Below are 20,387 nucleotides of genomic sequence, written 5' to 3'. Positions count from 1 at the left end.
AGTGATTTCTGTCACTGAATGAGAATCAAGGCATGGAAAAAATAATCAGATTTTTTCTGAAATTAATGAAGTGCTATAGAATATTCTCATGGATGATGCAGTACCAAGCTCTCTGGAAAATACAGGATTTGATTTCTTCACCAATGAAAGAACAATCTAAGCCTTTCAAACTGTTCATTAGGGTAAGATGATGGAGAAAGCTTAGGTTGGAAGATCACAGAATCATAGAATATGCAGAGTTGGAAGGGTCCCACAAGGATCATCAAGTCCAACTTCTAGCCCAGTACAGGACCATCCCCAAGAGCCTGAGAGTATTGTCCAAATACTTCTTGAACTGTGTCAGGCTTGATGCTGTGACTACTTCCCTGGGGAGTCTGTTCCAGTGCCCAACCACCCTCTGGGTGAAGAACCTTTTTCTAATATCCAAGTCACCTCCCCTGACTCAGCTTCAGGCCATTCCCTCTCGTCCCATCACTGGTCACCACAGAGAAGAGATCAGTGCCCACCCCTCCTCTTCCCCTCACAAGGAAGTTGTAGACAGCAATGAGGTCTCCCCTCAGTCTCCTCCAGACTGAACAGACCAAATTACCTCAGTCACTCCTCATATGACTTACCCTCAAGGCCCTTCACCATCTTCGTTGCCCTCCTTTGTATTTTCTCTAAGAGCTTAATATTTTTCTTATATTGCAATGATCAAAACTGCACACAATATTCAAGGTAAGGCCACACCAGTGCAGAGTTTACAGTACAATACAGATAATGCAGATAATACAGGACAAAACAAAACCAAGATTCTCATGTGCAGAGTGTGTTGGTTGTTCAGAAGATTCGTCCAAGCTGCATCTTGTTTGTCCAGTCAGTGAAATTCCTTCCAGACAAGAAATTCCTTCACATCAATTCTGTGCTAATCTGTATAGGTCAATGTTGGATTGCTCTGAGGTAAAAGTAATTTAAAATGTCAGAAGAAACGAGATGAGAAAAGTGCAAGGAACAGGACAAGCCTGCCAAAAAGTGCCAAACAGGTAAAGCAAGAACAAAAATGTGAGCTCAGCATTTGTGAAACTTTTCTAACATAAGTCTCCACTGCTAATGATATCATCTTGAGCACAATCACATGGCACATGCAGGACGGCCAAGGGATCAGACCCAGCCAGCATGGATTTAAGAAGGGCACTGTCTGGTGGATGAGGGGAAGGCTGTGGATGTAGTCTATCTAGACTTCAGCAAAGCCTTTGACACCATCTCCCATAGCATACTCCTGGAAAAGCTGGCAACCCACAGCTTGGACAGGGGCACTCTCTCTGGATTTAGAACTGGCTGATGGCCAGGCCTAGAGAGTGGTGGTGAACGGTGCTGCATCCAGTTGGCAGCCGGTCACCAGTGGTGTCCCCCAGGGATCAGTGTTGGGCCCAGTCCTGTTTAATATCTTTATTGATGATCTGGACGAGGGGATCGAGTCTACATTAGCAAATTTGCAGTGACACCAAGTTGGAGGGGAGTGTCGGTTTGCTGGAAGGCAGGAGGGCTCTGCAGAGGGATCTGGACAGGCTGGATAGATGGGCCAAATCCAACGGGATGAGGTTCAACAAGGCCAACTGCTGGGTCCTACACTTTGCCCGCAACAATCCCATGGAGCACTACAGGCTGGGGACAGAGTGGCTGGACAACGGCCAGGCAGAAAGGGACCTGGGGGTTCTGGTTGACAGCCAGCTGAACATGAGGCAGCAGTGTACCTAGGTGGCCAGGAAGGCCAATGGTATCCTGGCCTATCAGCAACAGGACCAGGGAAGTGATTCCTCCTCAGTACCCAGCACTGATAAGGCCGTACCTTGAGTGCTGTGTCCAGTTCTGGGCCCGTCAATTTAGGAAGAATGTTGAGGTACTGGAGCATGTCCGAAGAAGGGCAACAAGGCTGGTGAATGGTCTGGAGCACGAGCCCTATGAGGAGCAGCTGAGGGAGCTGGGGTTGTTTAGCCTTGAGAAGAGAAGCCTCAGGGGAGACCTTATCACTCTACAGCTACTCATGAAACAAAGTTACATAAAGGAGATAAACTTAGAGCCATTCTTCCGCAAGACATAGAACTCACCATTTGCAAAACAAAGACTAGGAAACCATTGGGGCACGTAACACACGGGTGGAACTAGTAAAGTAAGTATAATACGGCAAAAAGCAGGGATGTAGAACTATAAATTGGCCAGGTAACATGACAAAAAATTCTGTTGCCCTTACAGTAATAATAGCTTGTAATACATATGGACATATACCTTAATACATGAGCAAATTTCTACAGGATCACATAATATGGAAGATTGTAAAATTACCATCATAATCAAAAGCATCAAACAGAAATGTAAAAATGCAAGTAGTCAAGCAATCTGTTCTGAAGAAATCCATAAAACTAGAGGCAGCCAACTCACTCATACTCTGCATTATGAAAGTCTGTAGATGATGGCATCTCAAATCCCCAAATACGATGGCCTTTTTTCATGGCAATTCAAGGAGTAAAAGGCTTATTTTCTACTGTAAAACCTTAATGATGTGAATCACAAGGAAGACATATTTCTAAGAAAAAGAAAACTGAAATTTTTAGCATTTATTTTGCGTGACAACACTTATCTGTGCCTTAATGAAAAGGCAGACACATATATTAGAAATACCATCATAGAAAAGCAAATACTTGCCCAGTATCACTGGACTCATATATGTTAGATTTGGTCCTTTTAGGCATAGAAACAGAAATAACCGTAAAAAAATTACTAAAAAACACATGGTAGTAAGTGGCTACAGTGTAGGATGACAAAGATAAATTTCATGACATAATATCTGTTTGACTTCTTGATCAGAATTTTAATGGTGTGTATAGCAGTTTCCATTTCATCTGTTATAACCAGCTGCTATAACTTTGTGAGGAATTTACTTCATTTATATGTTTCAGAATATTCCATAATTTTGACCAAACTTTCAAAAATTATTTGCAATTCAGTATTTTAATTCACTGTGTCTGCACAAGTATGTATGAAAACTCAGTCAGGTTTCCAATATAACAGACCTTCAGTAACATGTAATGTCATGCCGTATTCCATGCACAGAACTGCAGCTTTGTTCCAGTAGTTTCTGAAAGCTAAGCTTCTGGCCCTGGCTTCCTTTCTGTACATCTTTTCCACTGCCTGGAGTTCATGCTGGCTATTTAGTTAAAGAGAACATTTATATACCAACAATACACACCTACAGCAAACAAATATACTGATTGAAGCCTTTGACATATTGTTTCTTCCTTTAAGGTATCCTGACTTGTATGTGACCTTTTGAGCAAGGTATTTTATGTGTATGTCTGTGTAGACATACATATGCATATACATGTACTACACAGTAGTACTGCAAGTATTGTGCTACAAGTACAGTACTGCAAGCTGGTACAGGTGAGGTCTTGCCCAGGTAATCCACTGAATGCCACCTGTTTTTATTGGCACATCAGTAGGAGAATTGCACATCATTCATCAGTCTGACAGAAGATCCCTGAAATAGCTGACAGTTTCTATCTCACACATCAAGTCTGTGGTTTTAATCTGTTTTATTTTTAGGCCTCTGTACCCACTTGTTCTTCCTCTCATCTAAATTCCCGATGCTCTTTGCCTCCGCACTATGCACCCAGCTTCACTCTTGACCCAAAGCCTACCCTGTAAAGCTGAAGCACTGAGGACCTCAACACCCACCCTTTGGTGCAGACCTGCAGCTGGGGAAGTGGGGTCCAGCCAATTCACGTTTTGCTTGTGCTACACAGCTGTCTCAAACAGAGAGACTTTCAACACAAACACATTAATAAAAAAATCCCTTGGCACTGGTAGGACTGTGGGCTGAATAATAATATTTAAAAAATACTTGTGCTGACAAAGGAGAGAAAGAGCACACAAGGTGGGAGTTTGGGGGAACTGTTTCTATAGAGGGCAGTGCTATTTTATGCACAATTAAAGCGATGGTGAACAATGATCCATAGGTTCAAAGCTCTCTCCATGGGTATGTTTTATAACTTGGCTGACTCTTCTTCTCCTTAAACAAAAATCTATCTGCAATGTATTTGTGCATCATGTTCCTATCATGTTCCTCTGATAATTTTTTCTTTTTTTTTAGAATACATAATTGTTGGCTTTTTCTAAAACGAGGATCATTATTCTGAAATACGTTATTTGATATTTTCTTTTTACCCTGAAAGTATGAATTTAGGAAGCTGTTGGAACTTAATAAAAGTTCAGTCCTTAGTAGCTGACACTTCTTCCCACCCCATTTCCACTTTAGAATTTTGCTTCGTTTTGACAAAGCAAAAATACAGATCTAAAAAAAAAACCCAAAACATTGGATGAAGTAAATTTTTAAGCTTCTGCAAAATTTAATAGCTCTATTTTTTTCTGAGTATGTCATTGCTACAAAATAAGAATAACTTTTAATAATTATACACATGTAAAATAGTTCATCTTAACTTACCGCTTTAAGTGTTCCTTGTATGTAGACCAATTCCTTCAATCAGCCCATGTATTTTAGGTGACTTAATTACTGGCTGCAATTCAAATAGATATTTCAGAAAGCAAGATACATCCTTAATTTGAGCTATTACATTCACTATAATGTAAATTCTTATGGACAACTACATATTGTGCTTAATTTTTTTCTCTTAGTGCTTTTTGAAAGGTTTGGTTAATATATTGATTGTTTTGGGGGTGAAAAAATAGAAATTCACTTTTTAAAAATAAACTTTTAAATATATTAATTATTTCACTGTTCTGTTTTGATTTAGACAATGGAGAGCACAACGGATCTTTCTAGATAAGTAATTATGGCTTTTATATGACTTGTTTGGTTACTCTACTTATCTCTGACTAAAACTTCTGAAGCAACTGAAATTATGGCTTGCTAAACACTAATATTAAAAAAAAAATCAGAACAAATTGTTTTAACTTTCATTGTTATTAAACCTAAAAGAAACAACAGAATGGCTTAAAAGGAACTTTTCCATGAAAATTTTGCTACAAGCTTTATGGATTGCAGTAAACTCATTTGCCTTAATTGTAGATTTTTTTTTCCTCCTGGGGCTTATTTTTCCATTCAGAGCAGAAGTCTTTACACTTTAAGTATTTCAGCTCAGAAATTTCTGTTTTCTCAACACAATTAAACCCCACAAACTTTTGAAAAGGTTTAAGAAAATGTGTCTTTGCTTTCATATTCTTTGCATCTTGTCCAAACTTATTTGTGAATGCAACTGATTGATTCTTAATGACTTTTGCATTAATATCATTATTGTACTTTCCCATGAATTTCCTTGAGTGTTTGTTTGGATATTGTCGTAGTTTCACTCATCTAGCCTCCCCTGGGGCTGGAAATGGTTAATCCCAAATAAGTTTCCGATGCAGGGCCAATGGAGAGCTGCGGTTCGCCCCTGTGAAATCAGCACATTACAACAGACTGGAAGAGAACTTGTTGGCAGAGAGAATTGGAGGGGAATCCCGAGATGGGGACCTGGGCACCCCGCGGCCCTGGCACTATGGCCAGGGAGTCAGCAGTGGTGATCCTGAAGCAGAGCAGAAAGAATTCCAGGCAGAGGAGAGAGAAACTTCAAGCCGTCTCACTGCTACCCTCCCCCACAAGGGAGCGACTCCAGTTGAGACTGAAGCAGAAGAGAGACGGGCGGAGGACTCGGAAGTGCCCTACGTGGGGTTTGGACGAGGGCAGCCAAAAACCGAAAGGACGAGGAATGTGGGGGATGCCCCCCTTGCCGATGCTGCAGCTGGGATAGAGAGAAGCCAACCCAAGCAGGCTTGGTAAGGGTAAGGACTGGGTAAGGACTTTAATGAAAGCTATTTGGGGGTATAAGATTGAGCAAAAACCCAGAAAATCCTGCAACCTGGGGAGAAGAGTGGACCTGAAGTGGAGAAGTCCCTGAATCTTACTCCCTGGGAGGAACCTTCACTGTAGCTCATGATGCAGACCTGGTGAAGCAAGTGTTCCCTTGCAGTCCAGGAGGAGACCTCAGCAGAGGCTGAGCAGCTGGTGGGGGTGTAGAAGACCCCTTGCCCCATACCTCAATGAGAGAGAGACTTTAGCTATCATCCTGAAGGTTCTTCTTCTGGATGGAAGTGGGAGGGCCCCAGGGGTGGTAGAAATTGTATTAATACTGTGTATTTATTTGCTTTTTAGTTTCTATAGTTTTTATTCTGTTAGTAATAAATTTTGATATAATTCCCCCATGCTACGTTGTGCCTGTCTGAAACCTTCTCTCTCACCTTGAAACAAATTGCAAGGAGTTTGGAAACTGGATTTTTGGGAGCTTTCAAACCACGACAGACATCATCCATGGGGAACTACCATTTACTAGCATTACTTTTAATCCTCATTGCAATAATGATCATAGAAAGCTTTCCCAGCTGTTTTGCTGTAAAGGCATGATTACTACCGAGAGCCACCTCCCTTACTTTACCTCCAGCTGCAACCTTTCTTGCATTTATGGAAGCAAGGTGATGCTCTCCTACCTTTTCTTCAAGCCCTTTCTTCATTTTTAAAATCTGACTGAGAGGTAGCTATGAAGGTTATCTTCTTCAACAGTCTTGTCTGATCTTACCATGTCTGCCACCAGTGGCAGCATACCTCCTGCAGTCCTGCCACATTCCATTCTCCGATTCCCATTTTTTTATCTCAGAACTTGTATCAGTCATGTGACTTTATTCTTGTATTTCTTTCACAGTGCTCTATTACTTCGAATACTTAAATAAAATACTGATTCTTCTAATACTTAAGAAACCCTGCAGCGGAACTCTCTGGTTTTTTTTTTCTTACTCTTCTTAATTAACACTCTGTCTTCCATTTTGTTCTTTACATCTTCCAAATCTCCCCAACAATTTCTTTTGGGAGTCCAGGAGGATCTCCTCTCCTTTGATTCATTCCAGGAATGGTCTTCCTTTATTCAGGAACGATGGTGAGCAAGGAGACAACACAATCACTGGGCATGGAATTAGTAGTGCCACCTGACTCTTCAGCACCCAAGGCCTACTAGACACAGCTTCCTTTATAGGTAATGCAGATTCTGAAGTCCAACATATTGGGATTTAGTAGCTGTCTACAATGCATATTTCACTACTTCACTACTATTAGGTTTAAGTTATACCAGCTGGTATTTACGCTTTGAAACTAGATTTTTTGCCTACATAATTATCTGTGATGGATAGAAATAATCAGTTTATATCTATGCACACGTACAGACACACAAAACATCTGCAAATCCACTTAATGTACTTGATTTATACTAGTTTACCCGTGTCAGGATGAGTCATTATTATTCCACACCCTTCTGTCCAGAGCAAGGCCTCCACAGTAGTTGACAGCCTCGGTGTTTGTTGCTGCATACAATATTTATTATCATGTAAAATCAGACAGAGCTCTAACCTTGTCTGGTAGTGACAAGGTCTTTTCCCTTCCTCAGTGTCAGACATATTTCATGCACTCCTCATCAATACTGGTGAGCGCTGCCCAGTGCCACGTACCGAGCTGAAGTCCCTCCTGGGATTGACCAGACTCCTCTGCTGGGTTGATCTTGACAGGCCTCCAACAGGAGAGAGTACGGCAGTGAACAATCTCTTTGCAAAATACGTGGAGCAGATGACACCTCAAGACCAGTTCCAGCTCCCTACTGAATGTGAGAGAGAAAATTTATCCAGTTATGTTACATTTATGTTAAGATATTTCAAATGCAAAATGGGGAATTTTCATGTAATCTCATGGCCTCCAGATCACAAGTTTAAACAGGTGGGGCTGTATCCTGTTGGGGGCTGAAGTAAAAAAAGCCATACAAATATGTTGTTGAGGATTAATTATACATGAAGATATTGACTAATGACTGTTGCTTTTTTGCCCCATAATTCTGTCAAGGCATGGATTGGACTGCCTATTATCTGGATAATAAATTTGGGATTTTTGTTTGTCTTCTGGATTTCTCTCTATGAGGTCACATTGGTTGACTTCATTTTTCAACCAAGACCATTCCTTTCTTCAGAAAAAGAGCTTGTCATTAATGCCTGTGGCTTCTTGGTCCATGTTCTGCTCTACTCCTCTATTCTAGAGGCAGAAGAATGGTTGAAGCCTGGTTTCCTATCGATTTGTTTCCTTCAGCCCCAAAGCTCTTTGTAGTCCCTTGCTGTTCTCCTGCAGCCCTGGCTATTTCTGTTGGGAGAGAGCAATCCTTAGGGCTGTCACTTCCAATGGCCAAAGCAGCTTGCCCCGGCAGCTCTATGCCAGCCGAATTTTCCCTTGCTGGCGTACCCCTGAGTATCTGCCATGCAGCTACCAGTGTTTATGAAGGTCCCTTCAGGGTGACCAGATCATCTTTTCCTTGAAGGGTGACAGGAAGTGTGTGAACGGAATATGCCTTCCTCCCTCCTCCCCACATTCCACCTGTAAATGAACCAGCAGAACTGGGGTGCCTCCCTGCCCTGGGCTACGTTAGGACCATTTCTAGTTCCACAGGTTGGATCCCCAGGGTGAGCCCGGACCGGGCTGGAGCCGTGCGCCTTCCCTGGGGTGCTGGAACCCTCGGTGGCCGAGCAGCCTTCCGACCACGAGGAAACCGAGAGGCATCGCTCCTGGGAAGATGGCTGAGTGGCGGGAGGGGCGCAGCGCCCCTGGCTGACCCGCGGCTCGGGTTCCCTGTCCGGGGGGACCGCTCCCCGCCCCGCGGCAGCGCCCCTGCCCCGCTCTTCTGCGCCGCGCCCCTGCGGGCTGGCCGACAGCGGGGCGGGGAGGAAGGAGGAGCCGCCGGCGAAGGAGCCGGGCGGGTTTCCTGGCGGGGGCAGCGCTGGCGGCGGGCGGGTGTCGCGGCTTGGGCAGGTCCGTGAGAACTTCGCCGAGTCCGCCCTGGGCGGGGGTGCGCCCGTGTCCGTGTCCGTGAGAGGCACCCACCGCCCGCTCGGCATGGCCGGCCGCCTCGGCCGCGGGGTGTGCTGCGGCAAGCGCGGCCGGGGCTGCCGGGGCGAGGGCGCCCTGCTTGCCCTGGGGCTCCTGGCCGCCCTCGGCTTCCTCGTGTGGTGGCACGGCCCGCCGCCCCGCCACGCCGCCCGCCGCGCCCCGCCGCTGCCGCCGTCCCCCGACACCGAGCTGCTGCGGCGGCCGGTGTACGCCAAGCCTGCCCTGGACCCGGGGGCGCTGGGGGAGCTGGGCCGGGCGGTGCGGCTGGAGCTGAGCCCGGCCGAGAAGCGCCGCCAGGAGGAGAGCATCCGCCGGCACCAGATCAACATCTACCTGAGCGATCGCATCTCGCTGCACCGCCGCCTGCCCGAGCGCTGGCATCCGCTGTGAGTACCGGTGGGCTCCGGCCCCCTGCGGCCCCCAGGGCGCTTATGACCGGGGCAGAGGAGCCGTGCCTGCCGCAGGTGTGGCTGCCAGAGCCGCTCTGCCAAACCGGAGTGTCTGCTGGCAGCGGCCAGCGCGGGGTAACCGCGTCTCTCTCGGCTGCATCTTGCTCAGGAATGGGGAGGCTTTTGAAACTTTTTTTCCCCTCCCAAATGCTCTCAGATCACAGCGTTCGCTCTCAGAGTTAAGTCCGTCGGTGACTGGCTGCCTCACCTCCGCGAGGCAGCACACGTAGGTTGTTGGTGATGCGTGTGCCAGTCTGTTGATTTCCCCCGGTAGCCCTGGTAGTGTGGTTTCAGCCTTTAAGCAATGGCATGCTGCCGTGTTTCTCCTGCTGCTGTCCCCTCCTGCTGCTGTCCCCTGTGTTAGTCACCGTAGGCAGCAGCGTTCTTTTCCAGTCACTCCCAGCTTTACAGATATTACACTTCCCAGATTTCAGTTGTTCATTGTATTCAAATGTCTTGTGCCACACAGTATAAAGTAGATTGTTTTATTATCACCTGGAGTGAGCTAGAAACGGTGATTACAGAGGTGTGTAACGTTATTCTGAAGTGAGACTGTTCCGGGATGCTTAGTTGTTGGGACAATTTTCATTTGCAAGTTACATTTACAGTTATGAAACCAGTGCCAGATGACATAAGCAGTTGTAAACTAAGGATTAGATACTGTTTGATGAGGTGATTCTAGTTTACAGGCAATGGTTCAGTGCAGCTGTAAAGCCAGTGCAGCACAGCAGGTCTGATTGTCCTGGCCTAATGCAAATACTTGGTTTAGCTGCATGTTCACTGCAGTGTGGGCTTTCCTGTGAGTGAGTGACCAGCTGGTGAGAGGAACAGGATACCCGCTTATGGGTGAGATTAATTCAGTTGGTTAAAGCTTGGTGCTAATAATGCCAAGGTCACAGGTTCAGTCCCCTGTATTTGGCCGTTCACTTAAGAGTTGAACTCCAGTGATCCCTGTGGGTCCCTTGCAACTCAGAATAATCTGTGATTCTATGTGCCATCTGCCAAAGGGCTCAAGATGGAACCATGGCTGCTACTGACTCCTCAAGAGTCCTCTCCTCTGCTTCGCCTGAGCTTGCCTTCGGCAGGTTTATTTCATTCCAACAGGTTTGTGCGATATGGTAGCAAAGAGCTGTGAAGAAAGCAGGGCTCTGTCTCTCCCATGCATTCATTTCACATCAGCGTGTCCTGGCCAGTATTTCATCAACTCTAGTTATAAGTGCTGAATCTAAAATATGAATCTTATGATGGCTCTCAAAAAGCTGAAATGCAAATCCAAGGCCTTTTTATTGTAAGTTTAAGCCTGACACTAGCCTTGTTTTTCTTAGTTACGTATATTCCCTCCTTATAAGCAGTCTGTAGACCATAGGTCCAAAAGGACCATTTTAGTTGCTTTTCCATGGGAAGAATTAAATAATTTCAATTAATTGTTTTGGACTTGTGCCATTTCTCTATAGCAGGATGTCAGAGGAAATGAGAGATTACAGTTGTTGAACAGTAGACATTACAGATGTGTGTGGATGATGATTCTAGAAATGAAAAAATTGTAAATAGATGAATAGGTTTTGCTACAACGACAGACCCTTTTTGATTTAAATATTTGGATGTTGAAATGGCAAAATATATTCAAATCAAAAGAATCACAACGCACCAGTGATGTAACCTCTGAGATAATTGCCTTCTGAAGCTGGGGTTGTATTGCACTGTTGTTATATCTGCTGGCAGGTGTCTAATTTCTTTGTACACAGTTAAATCTAAATTATGGCAAAAATGTTACAGAGCATCTATCCAACTCACACAGCAAATGTAAAAAAACTTCCCCAAAGGCAATTTTGCAATGAAGTTGTTAACTCCCTCTCTTAAGGGAGAAGACCATTTAAGTGATTGAAATAAAAAAAAAAAAAAAGGTATCACAGAACCTATAGTGATAGACAGTCATTGCACTTCATTGTAAGATTAGAGGCTATACAACCTTAGGGAAAACATTACTTAGTTTTTTTATTTTAATTTTGGTAATGACCTTTAATGAATATTTTGGTGATAGGTGAGGCTGTAATGGTAGACTGAAACTAAGCTTTAACTGTCCACTAAAATGGTGCAAAGGCTAAATTTCAGGTGTGATCAGTGAAACAATTTTGGTACCTGAAGACCAGAAGGTGGCAAATACACCATTTTTTTAGTGGAATCTCAGAGGAGAACTAGAGAACTGTGTGCTGGCAAGCCTTGGATCTTTTTCAGCCACGTTATTTACAAGCTGTGGTAAGGGGAAGATGGCTAGGCATGATCTATTGAGAAAGTCAACTTGGCTTTTGTCAAGGATGACGTGTCTTACAAACCTATTTGAGTTCTTTGAAGGTTGTAATTATATGGATAAAAAGTTATTTCCAGATGCTTTTGATGAGTTCCTAAACAACTGTGAAATAAGATGGAAATTTCTTGCATTTATATATAACTGAATAGAAGCTAGAAAGCATTTGTTTTGGACTTTTTTATTTGGTTGGTTGGTTTGGGAGATTTATTTGTTTTGTTTTGTTTTAAATAGTGAAGGGTCACCAATAACATCCCGTAGAAATCTGTGTTGGACCCAGTGCTATTCAACTTACAGCATGGCTTTCATAAAGAGGTGACTAATTGACAGGTCTTCAGCCTGAAAGACAGATGTGTTACTCTTCCTGGGCTGCTGCAATACATGGTTGATGAAAAGTGGATAAAACAAATTCTGTCACCTCCTTGTTCCAAAAATCCATTTACTGTAAAGAATAAGGAAGTCCATCTACTAGAAAATTTAAATCAAGTATTGAGGAGATATTGGCAGATACTGTACGTGGAGACTGTGTTCTGGGCTATGGGCTTTTGGTCTGTTTCAGCATATGGAGGCACGTCTGGAAATTTTAAATGCCGGTAAAATGGGAGGATGAAAGAAGGAAGAATAGAGGCAACATTACCACCACCTGGTCCTCCTTGCTCCTTTTAACTTTAATGTCCTCTGACACTCATCAATGAGCCTGCTTTCTGGGTACAAACATTTGAATCCAATGAAAACTAGAATTTTGCTGATAAGATTGAGAGTATCTGAACCAATAAGCATGATATGCAAAATTATGGCACAAAGTGTTTCTTTATCAGAAAATGATGACAAAAAACCATTTTATACTGCTACCTTTTGTACATCCTAGACCTGCTACTGGAACAGTAATGTGGCAAGTTACTTGCTAATACCTATGTCTGGTAATACTATGCAGGAAGAGAAGAACAGTTTGGCTGAGATTACTGTCTCAAATAATGTACTGACTGATGATATTTGACTATGAATCCAGGAAGTTTCAAAATAAGATGCTTCTCCTACTAATAAATTCCCAACAATGCAAACATTCAGAAGGTTTTTATTCCTTCTTTTTACTGTAGCATACTTTTTGTGACAACTGATCCTGTTTCTGTAGAACCACAGACCTGAAGAACTCAACAACTTCTATCATTTCCTTTAGACAGTTTCTGCTTCCTTTAACTGTCTGCTCTTGAGATCAGCAACTGATAATGTGTTTCATCACACAGGAACTCTAGTTTTATGGGTGGCTAGAACTGTGCATGTGACCGTGTGTGTATATATTTATGAACATATATTTATTAATATACACATAAATATAAATATTTAATCATACATATAAACAAACAGGGCATATAGACAATCTATAAGAGCACTATTTTGGAAAAATCTTACGAATAAGAATATGAGGAAGTTACTAAATGATCATACAGTTTGTACAAGGTTAGAAGTTAAATTTGCTGTAGGGTCAGAGAAGGACAGAGGTTGGAAGGAACCTCTGGGGTGTCTACTCCAACCTCCAAGTCTCCAAGGATGGAGTTTCAGCAGATTCTTTGGATACCTCTTTCAAGGCTACATCGCTGCCACAGTGACTTTTTTTGACCTCCCTCCCCCTCTGTTCATAATGTTGCCTGGATGGCCTTACTTGTCTTCCCAACATCTATTTTTTAATTTCTTGTGTTTTCACTCATAAGGGAAGCAACAACTGGTTTAAAACCAACAAGAATCTTCTATCAGACGCTGGCTTAGTGAGGGCCCCATTGGGGCTGATGCCCTGTGAGTGCGATGCGATGAGCTCTGAGCTGTGCGGTTTGGCCAGTGCTGCTCTGCCTTTCTTCCCCCGCAACAACACGTCTGCATTCTGTCCCATGGGGCTTCTTGTCAGGTACTTGTTTTACAGGACTGCGAGGTTAGGCAGACAACTGATATGTTCTCTTAGACAGGTTGTTACGGTGTGTAAGAAATACTTTTCCAGGTTTTCTACTTGTGTTCTTTTAGATTAAGGGCCGTTTTCAAGTGCTGTTCCTGATTTTAGACATTCTAGCTTCTTTTTTTTTCTTTCAGTATTTCTCACAGGAGAGGTGCGTTGCATGTTTATTTTGGGGATGGTTTCTGTAAAATCACACCAGCTGCCTTTTGGCTGACTCTTGCCACAGAAGGAACAAGTCAGGAATACGCACTTTTGTGCCAACTCAGCGTTTCGTGTTGTCTTTTTCGTTGTAGAAACCTGAATCAGCCCTTGGGGCTCATTTTACTTGTGATCACAAGGAAATGGATTTTTAATTCTTTCCTGTATTTCCTTAACTGGCAAATGATTTTAAGTAGCCACAAAAGCCCTAAAAGTGTTGAATGTGGTCTGCATATTTTGCAGCTATTAAAAAAAGTTTGAGAGGTTCATTCTTTAATTCTAGGTAATTTTCTGTGTTTTGGAGATGGAGATAGAGATTCTTTATATAAAAGTTATATAAATAGCTAGTTTACACAAATACTTAAACTCTTCTGTCACCATCATTTATGCCTATAGTATTATTTATTTTGGGGGAATATTGTGTTTGAGTTTAGCGTAACAATCTTGTGTTGGGATTTTTCTGACTTTCAAAACTCTTTTTCCTGTTTGTTCCCAGATTTCAGTGTGATTCCTTTACAGTCTCACTTTCTTCTATGGTTTGTTTTCTGGGCTGTAAATACCAAATTACCCAGGATGCTCATCTGATAGTATCTTGCTAGCAAATTCCCATAATAAACCTTGATATTAGGTTTTGGTCCCTTTTCTACTCCAAAAACCACAGCATCTGATTTTGATGAGCACGCTGCTCCTGCCAGGAGTTTTAACCTGACTCTGTTCCGGGAAAAGGCGCAGCAGCCAGGTGTTTCCTCCTCAGCCCGCCATGACTGCCAGACTTCACCCAGGAGCTTTTCTTTCATCTCTTATCTAGAGGTGAAATAACTGCAGTGGATTTTCCTTTTTGTTTTGCAGTGGTCCATATAGGAAATATGAACTCTTTGAAGAGGTTAGCTGCAGGAGCTTGACCTTCTTTCGCATCCCTTCCCTCTAAACACACAGATGATGGTGCATCTTGTGCCCAGGGCTGGCTTTGGCATTGGGTATTCCCATGCTTTACATCTAATCAGAGTCCAGAAGACGCAGTATGCTACTTCTTACGAGCAAATACTTTGCATTAAACACTTAAAAGTGTATTTGGTGTAGTAGTTCTGTAACACTATGTTCACTTGTTTAGGATTGGATTTCTTTTCATTTGTCTTCTGACCTTTTCTGGTAGAGGTTATTGTAACTAGTAACTACATTAATTGTAACACCTTTGAGTTATTACTTTAGTGTTAGTTGGCAGGATTCCTTGCATATATAAACAGGCTTTAGATTGTCAACGCAGTGTACCTCTGGGACATCTCATTCCTTCCTCATACAGTTAAGTGGGGGAGTAATACTTCATCATTGGGTGGTTTGGTTTGGGATTTTTTTTGTTGTTGTTTTGTTTTGGGGTTTTCATTTTGTTTTGGAGGGGGTGTTTTGTGGGGTTTTTTGTTTGTTTTGTTTTTAGGGGTTTTGTTTTTTTAATATTTTTCTTGTCCTGCATCAAATTACTGTGATGAAAGTAAGTTTCTGAATGTAGGTGTAGGAAATGGTATGGCTATGTACCATAAAGTTAAGTGTATCTCACTACCTTGGAAGCATATTGCACACAGGTAACCATTTGAGCAAAATGTAACCACTGTTTCAAATCAGGAAACTAAAGTGAAAATCAATTTGTTTTCCTCATTGTCACATGCACAATTTCCTTCTAATCTGCACGTCCAGAATATGGGCCAGGTAGGAACTTCTATAACCTTTCTCTAAAAATTTGGAATTAGGAGGCTCTATGGATTTCTTAAATTTGTGGATTTTAGGATACAGATTTAGTCAATTCTCCTAGATGGGCTTTCTAGACATTTTTTTCTTAATTTTTTAAAATCTGTTTTACACAGATTTGCTTTCCTCCCTCCCCTCCAAACTTCTTAGCAAATATTTTCTTCTGTTTAAGGCTTTCTATCTTTCTTTCTTACTTCTCACTATGTTTATATACTAGGCAGTGCAGCCCTTTATTGTCTGAAATCTTAAACCAGCATTTGGCAGTCTGTCTTGTCAAGACCTTATTGTCACTGAGAGAATTGTTCTATAAAACATCAAATAACCTGGGAAACTGTTTCACAGTCTAGCTCGCCTCTCTTTTCAGAGAGTTGATCGTATCACAGTGTTGTAGAGTGTACATGGGGGCTCTCTCTAATGTGGTTTGTTTCAGCAGGCATAATTTAGGGATCTTTTAGTTAGGCTGCTGGGCTGGGACCAGGTGGTGGGGAAATGTAGGCCAGCATCACCTGAACTCGCGCTGCTTATGTGTTCCAGCCTTGCCCCTGAATAATTTGGGCATTATGGCAGTTATCTGCAACTTGCTGCTATCTGCCTTGCTCACTGGACCAAGACACACCTTGAGCAAACGTTGCTGCCTTTTTCTGTAATAGCCGAGCACACGTGGCATGTGTAGGTGTGCAAAACCAGTGGAGCCTCTCCTGCTTAAATAAGACTTTTTTTTTTTTTTTTTAAAGAGAAAACCCCAGAACTGACAGTTGGCTCAAAGTAGTTTTATGTGAGAAAATAAATTTCACATGAAAAGTTGGGTAGTGTTTGAAGAGGAGAAGAATAATGTTATTTATCATATCCTTAAATTTCACTGGACATACCATGCTTCTGTATCCCAGGATTTGATGTAATAGGGTGGCATTGCTTTTTGCTCACATGCTGGATTTTATCCATGGGTTGATTTCCCCCAAGGAGGGGTGAGAAGCAACTGTTCAACTGTATGTTCAACCTGGAGTAGGTGACACGGCCCTGGTAATTCTGTGGGGTGGCTTAGAAACCAGTGCTGCCATCTGTGTCATGCTGCAGAGCTTGGGATGCTTGTTAATGGATGTGCTGAACCCTGAGCTGCTGCTGGGAGCAGTGGGGAAGACAAAATAGAAAAGGGGGGAGAAGACCCCAGTACAGCTGTGTTCTCTGCCATGACTTGGGGAGGGTGGGAGAAGGAGGTGTTTTCTCTTGGGTGAAGATACCTGTCGGATCCTGGAGCCCACACTGCTGGCTTTGCAGCTTATGGAGTGACAGTGGAGATGGTGAATATAGACTGAGATGCCCGTGGCTGCTGCCATTTGTCCCCATCGGCCTTATTTGCTTATAGCCTACAAAATTCCACATTTGAGCACACCTCTTACTAAAAAAACATCTGCTGTTTAATTCAATGTTTCAACCATTCAAATTAGAAAGAGAAAAGGAGGTTGTGTGGTGAGTCAACATGTCTACAGCCTGTCATAACAAACCCATTGAACCTGGTTCCTAGCCCACCATGTGAAAGCCAGCCTAAAGTAGGACCCTGGCTGTGTTTTCCAGGTGACACTATGGTGGGGCATATATGGCAATGTCACGTACTGTAGTCACATAAATCACGTTGACTCAGATATAGCTGTGACACATGCTGTTTTGCACTTCTTGAGAGAAGCTACGCAATCTTGAACTTGCCTCAGGCACTCACACTGAAATTTCAAAAGCAAAACTTATATAGTGTACCTTTAGAAAGCATTAAATAATTTATGAGCAGTTTGTATTCTTAACAAATCTTTGAAAACTCACAGAGCAGATAATATTTTTTCTTAAAGTATGAGTAACTGCATATAGAAGATCAAATTTGGAGATTAAAAATATATTTTCCCTTGCTGTATCGTTGTCACAGTTGTGGTGAAAGTCTTAAATAAGAGCATGTCAGCAACCATTCCTAATTAACTCATGGCAGCATGCCCGGTGTGCACACATTCATGCTCTGTCTCCCTGTGTGTAGATACAAATCTCTAAGAGAAAGAGCTCCTTACAATGAAATAAATTGAGTGATTACGTTAATTGACACAAATGTTCTTCAAAGCAGCCCATTTAATTTTGTTTAGGCATTTCCTGACTGATGTTTCCTTAGTTTCTAATAAATAACCTATTGTAAAACTTGCTAACAGAAGATTTTATAGCGTAGTAGATTCCAAGGTTAATTTACTAAACCTTTCAGCCGTATATTCTCGGTTAGACTGTGGCTTAAAAATGTGGTGTAAAAAAGGCAAAACCAAACCCACAGGAATTTGGATGTATGATGATACACTTTTACGTGCTTTGCTTCAGTTTGCATTTGTTGACTGAGATGAGTTGCTGTAGTAAAAGATCCAGGAAAGATGGTACATAGTGAATGTGGTTTTGTGTTCAGGTGCGTACCAGCATTATTTTCTCTTTCTTCTTATCTAGAGATTTAAAAATTTATGGATGAACACAATTAGAATTTTAAAATGTAGATGTTCTCTTAGTATAAATTGATAAACAAAAGCTTTGTCTCTTGGCATTTCTTGTTTTATATTGATCTTTTAAGTCACAATAATCAAGCAAAAGGAACCCTGGAACACCCACCCAGCATGGAAGAAAGTGCCTGAAGGAAATGGAGGATAATGCAGAAGCGGGCTGCTGCTGGAGCAGAGCAGTGTCCCGGGCCACTCCTTGGGAGGTGGTTAGGGGCAGTCCTGGCCACATTTTCTCTGGGTGCCACTCTGCTGTACACAAGGATTATGCTTGTATGTTTTCTAGTGGGTCTGCAGAGAGCGGGAATCACCAGAGGGCAGACGCTGAGCAGGTGTCACTCCTTTGCATTACCATACCTTTTATGGTTATTATCCAGTATGTATCAATGTTTTTCAGTGAAAGCTGAGTTCTGTTTAAGACTTTATGCATTTATTGACTCTAAAAAAGCTCCTCAGATATGCTAGCATCAGGTTTTTCTTCGGTGACCGACCCTGGTATCTGATAACTGTTTCCAAAATCAGCATGACTAGAGATATTGTGTACTTCTCTGAAGAAAATGAGCCCATTAAACATGCACATGTTTTTAATTTAGGTGGTTGTTTATTTTAAAATGTATATAATTATTGCAAAGCAGTAAAGTTCCTGTGGTTGAATAAGATCCTGAGAGTAGTGAAAGAATATATTGGACTTCAGATGCATCTGCATTTATTGTCCATGCTTGGAAATGTCATGCTTACAGGCAAATCTATTTGTTTTGTGTCTATGTTATGCTTTTACAAAGCATTTGCTAGTTATGATAATGAGGTTCAAGGTGATGTATCAACAGCCAGTAGTAGAGACTCTACGTACTTTAACTTTAGTCGTAGAAAAGTTAAGCAGCTGTTCTGTAGATGGAGGTGGGAAGCCACAGAGGTCTGTTTGGCTGTGCTAGATAAATGGCTTAAGAAGGGTGAGGAGAGTTGCCCTCTGGATCTGTGTTTATGGACTTGCAGAGTCCAGATGATTAGCTCAGAAGTAACACCTAGCTTTTAGGATGGTTAATGTGAAATGCAATTAATCCTGTCTTAACATGATCCTCTATATTGGAAAGGACAGAATTATGAGTTCGAGGGTGGCACTAAAAGAACGCCTTAGTCAGAAGCCAAAAGCAAGTTGCAGTATAGGCAGCATAAATATACCTTCCCAGTGTCTGCAAAAACATATTTTGGGACTGCTGTCACCAGTTTTTATCCCCCTTGTCATTTTAATGACATACCATAACTGATAGGCATTTGTTTTTCTGAATAACCCAAAGTAGGAGTGAAATGATTCACTTGGAAAGTAGCAGCCTGGATACTTGGTTGACACATGGAGAATAAAAGTACATGAAGTTTGCAAAGGTGAATACAGAAGATGCGCTGCTAAGGTGCTTCTGTGGTAAATAGACATTGAGGAATGGAAAAGCTGAGTTATGACCACTATGCTTCAAGTCAGGTTTTGTACTTGATATGGGTTTTTTGAAGCTTCTATATCTTGTGAAAAAAAAAAAAGACTCCAATTCAATACCCTAAGTCATGATTCCCCAACTACCAGAGGTGACAAATGAACCACACAGAAATGCACTAAGTACACACTAGAAAATCAGATTTGAAAGGTGGAAACACCATGTCATTGGGACTGCTTTCGATATCGTACTGATGGAAGTCTATTCAATCTAAGGCGACTGAAGGCCCACACCAAGACCTTAAACCACCTTGTCCGGGAGCTGCTTTATGCTGATGACGCTGCCCTTGTTGCCCACACAGAAACAGCTCTGCAGTGTTTAACATCCTGCTTTGCAGACGCTGCTGAGCTCTTTGGGCTGGAAGTCAGTTTAAAGAAGACAGAGGTCCTCCATCAACCTGCACCTCAGGAATCCCCCATCATCCCCACATCACCATTGGCCAATCAGAGCTCAAATCAGTCCAGTAGTTTAATTACCTAGGTAGCCTCATCTCCTCGGATGGTAAGATTGATGGAGAGATAGACAACAGGTTAGCAAAGGCATACAGTGCTTTTGGAAAACTCCACAAAAGAGTATGGCGTAATAAACACTTGAAGAAAAGCACCAAGATCAGTGTTTACAGAGTCATAGTGCTGTCTACTCTCTTATACGGTTCTGAATCATGGGTCATCTACCGCCACCACCCGCGTCTCCTACAATGCTTCCGTCAACGTTGCCTCCGTACAATCCTAAACATCCACTGGTCAGATTATGTGACCAATACATCTGTTCTAGAGCAAGCAGCAGTCACAAGTATTGAGGCCATGTTACTG

General features: G+C 42.4%; 2 protein-coding genes across 2 annotated transcripts in view; one reads left to right on the top strand and one right to left on the bottom strand.

The window, feature by feature from the left end:
- ANKS6 (ankyrin repeat and sterile alpha motif domain containing 6) overlaps positions 1–2,471 on the bottom strand; it is a 39,224-nt gene extending 36,753 nt beyond the window's left edge. The window contains exon 1 of the mRNA XM_027643915.1: positions 2,419–2,471. Coding sequence (XP_027499716.1) covers positions 2,419–2,456 — 38 coding nt within the window. The 5' untranslated portion in view covers positions 2,457–2,471. The remainder of the gene's footprint in view (positions 1–2,418) is intronic.
- Positions 2,472–8,950: 6,479 nt separating this feature from the next.
- GALNT12 (polypeptide N-acetylgalactosaminyltransferase 12) overlaps positions 8,951–20,387 on the top strand; it is a 46,622-nt gene continuing 35,185 nt past the window's right edge. The window contains exon 1 of the mRNA XM_027644044.1: positions 8,951–9,330. Within this exon, the coding sequence (XP_027499845.1) occupies positions 8,951–9,330 (380 nt within the window). The remainder of the gene's footprint in view (positions 9,331–20,387) is intronic.

Source organism: Corapipo altera, unplaced genomic scaffold, assembly GCF_003945725.1.
Source record: "Corapipo altera isolate COAL_440 unplaced genomic scaffold, ASM394572v1 24b, whole genome shotgun sequence".
In the NCBI taxonomy this organism is placed as follows: domain Eukaryota; kingdom Metazoa; phylum Chordata; class Aves; order Passeriformes; family Pipridae; genus Corapipo; species Corapipo altera.
Note: the sequence above shows the minus strand (reverse complement) of the source record. Positions and strands in the feature narration are given on the sequence as shown.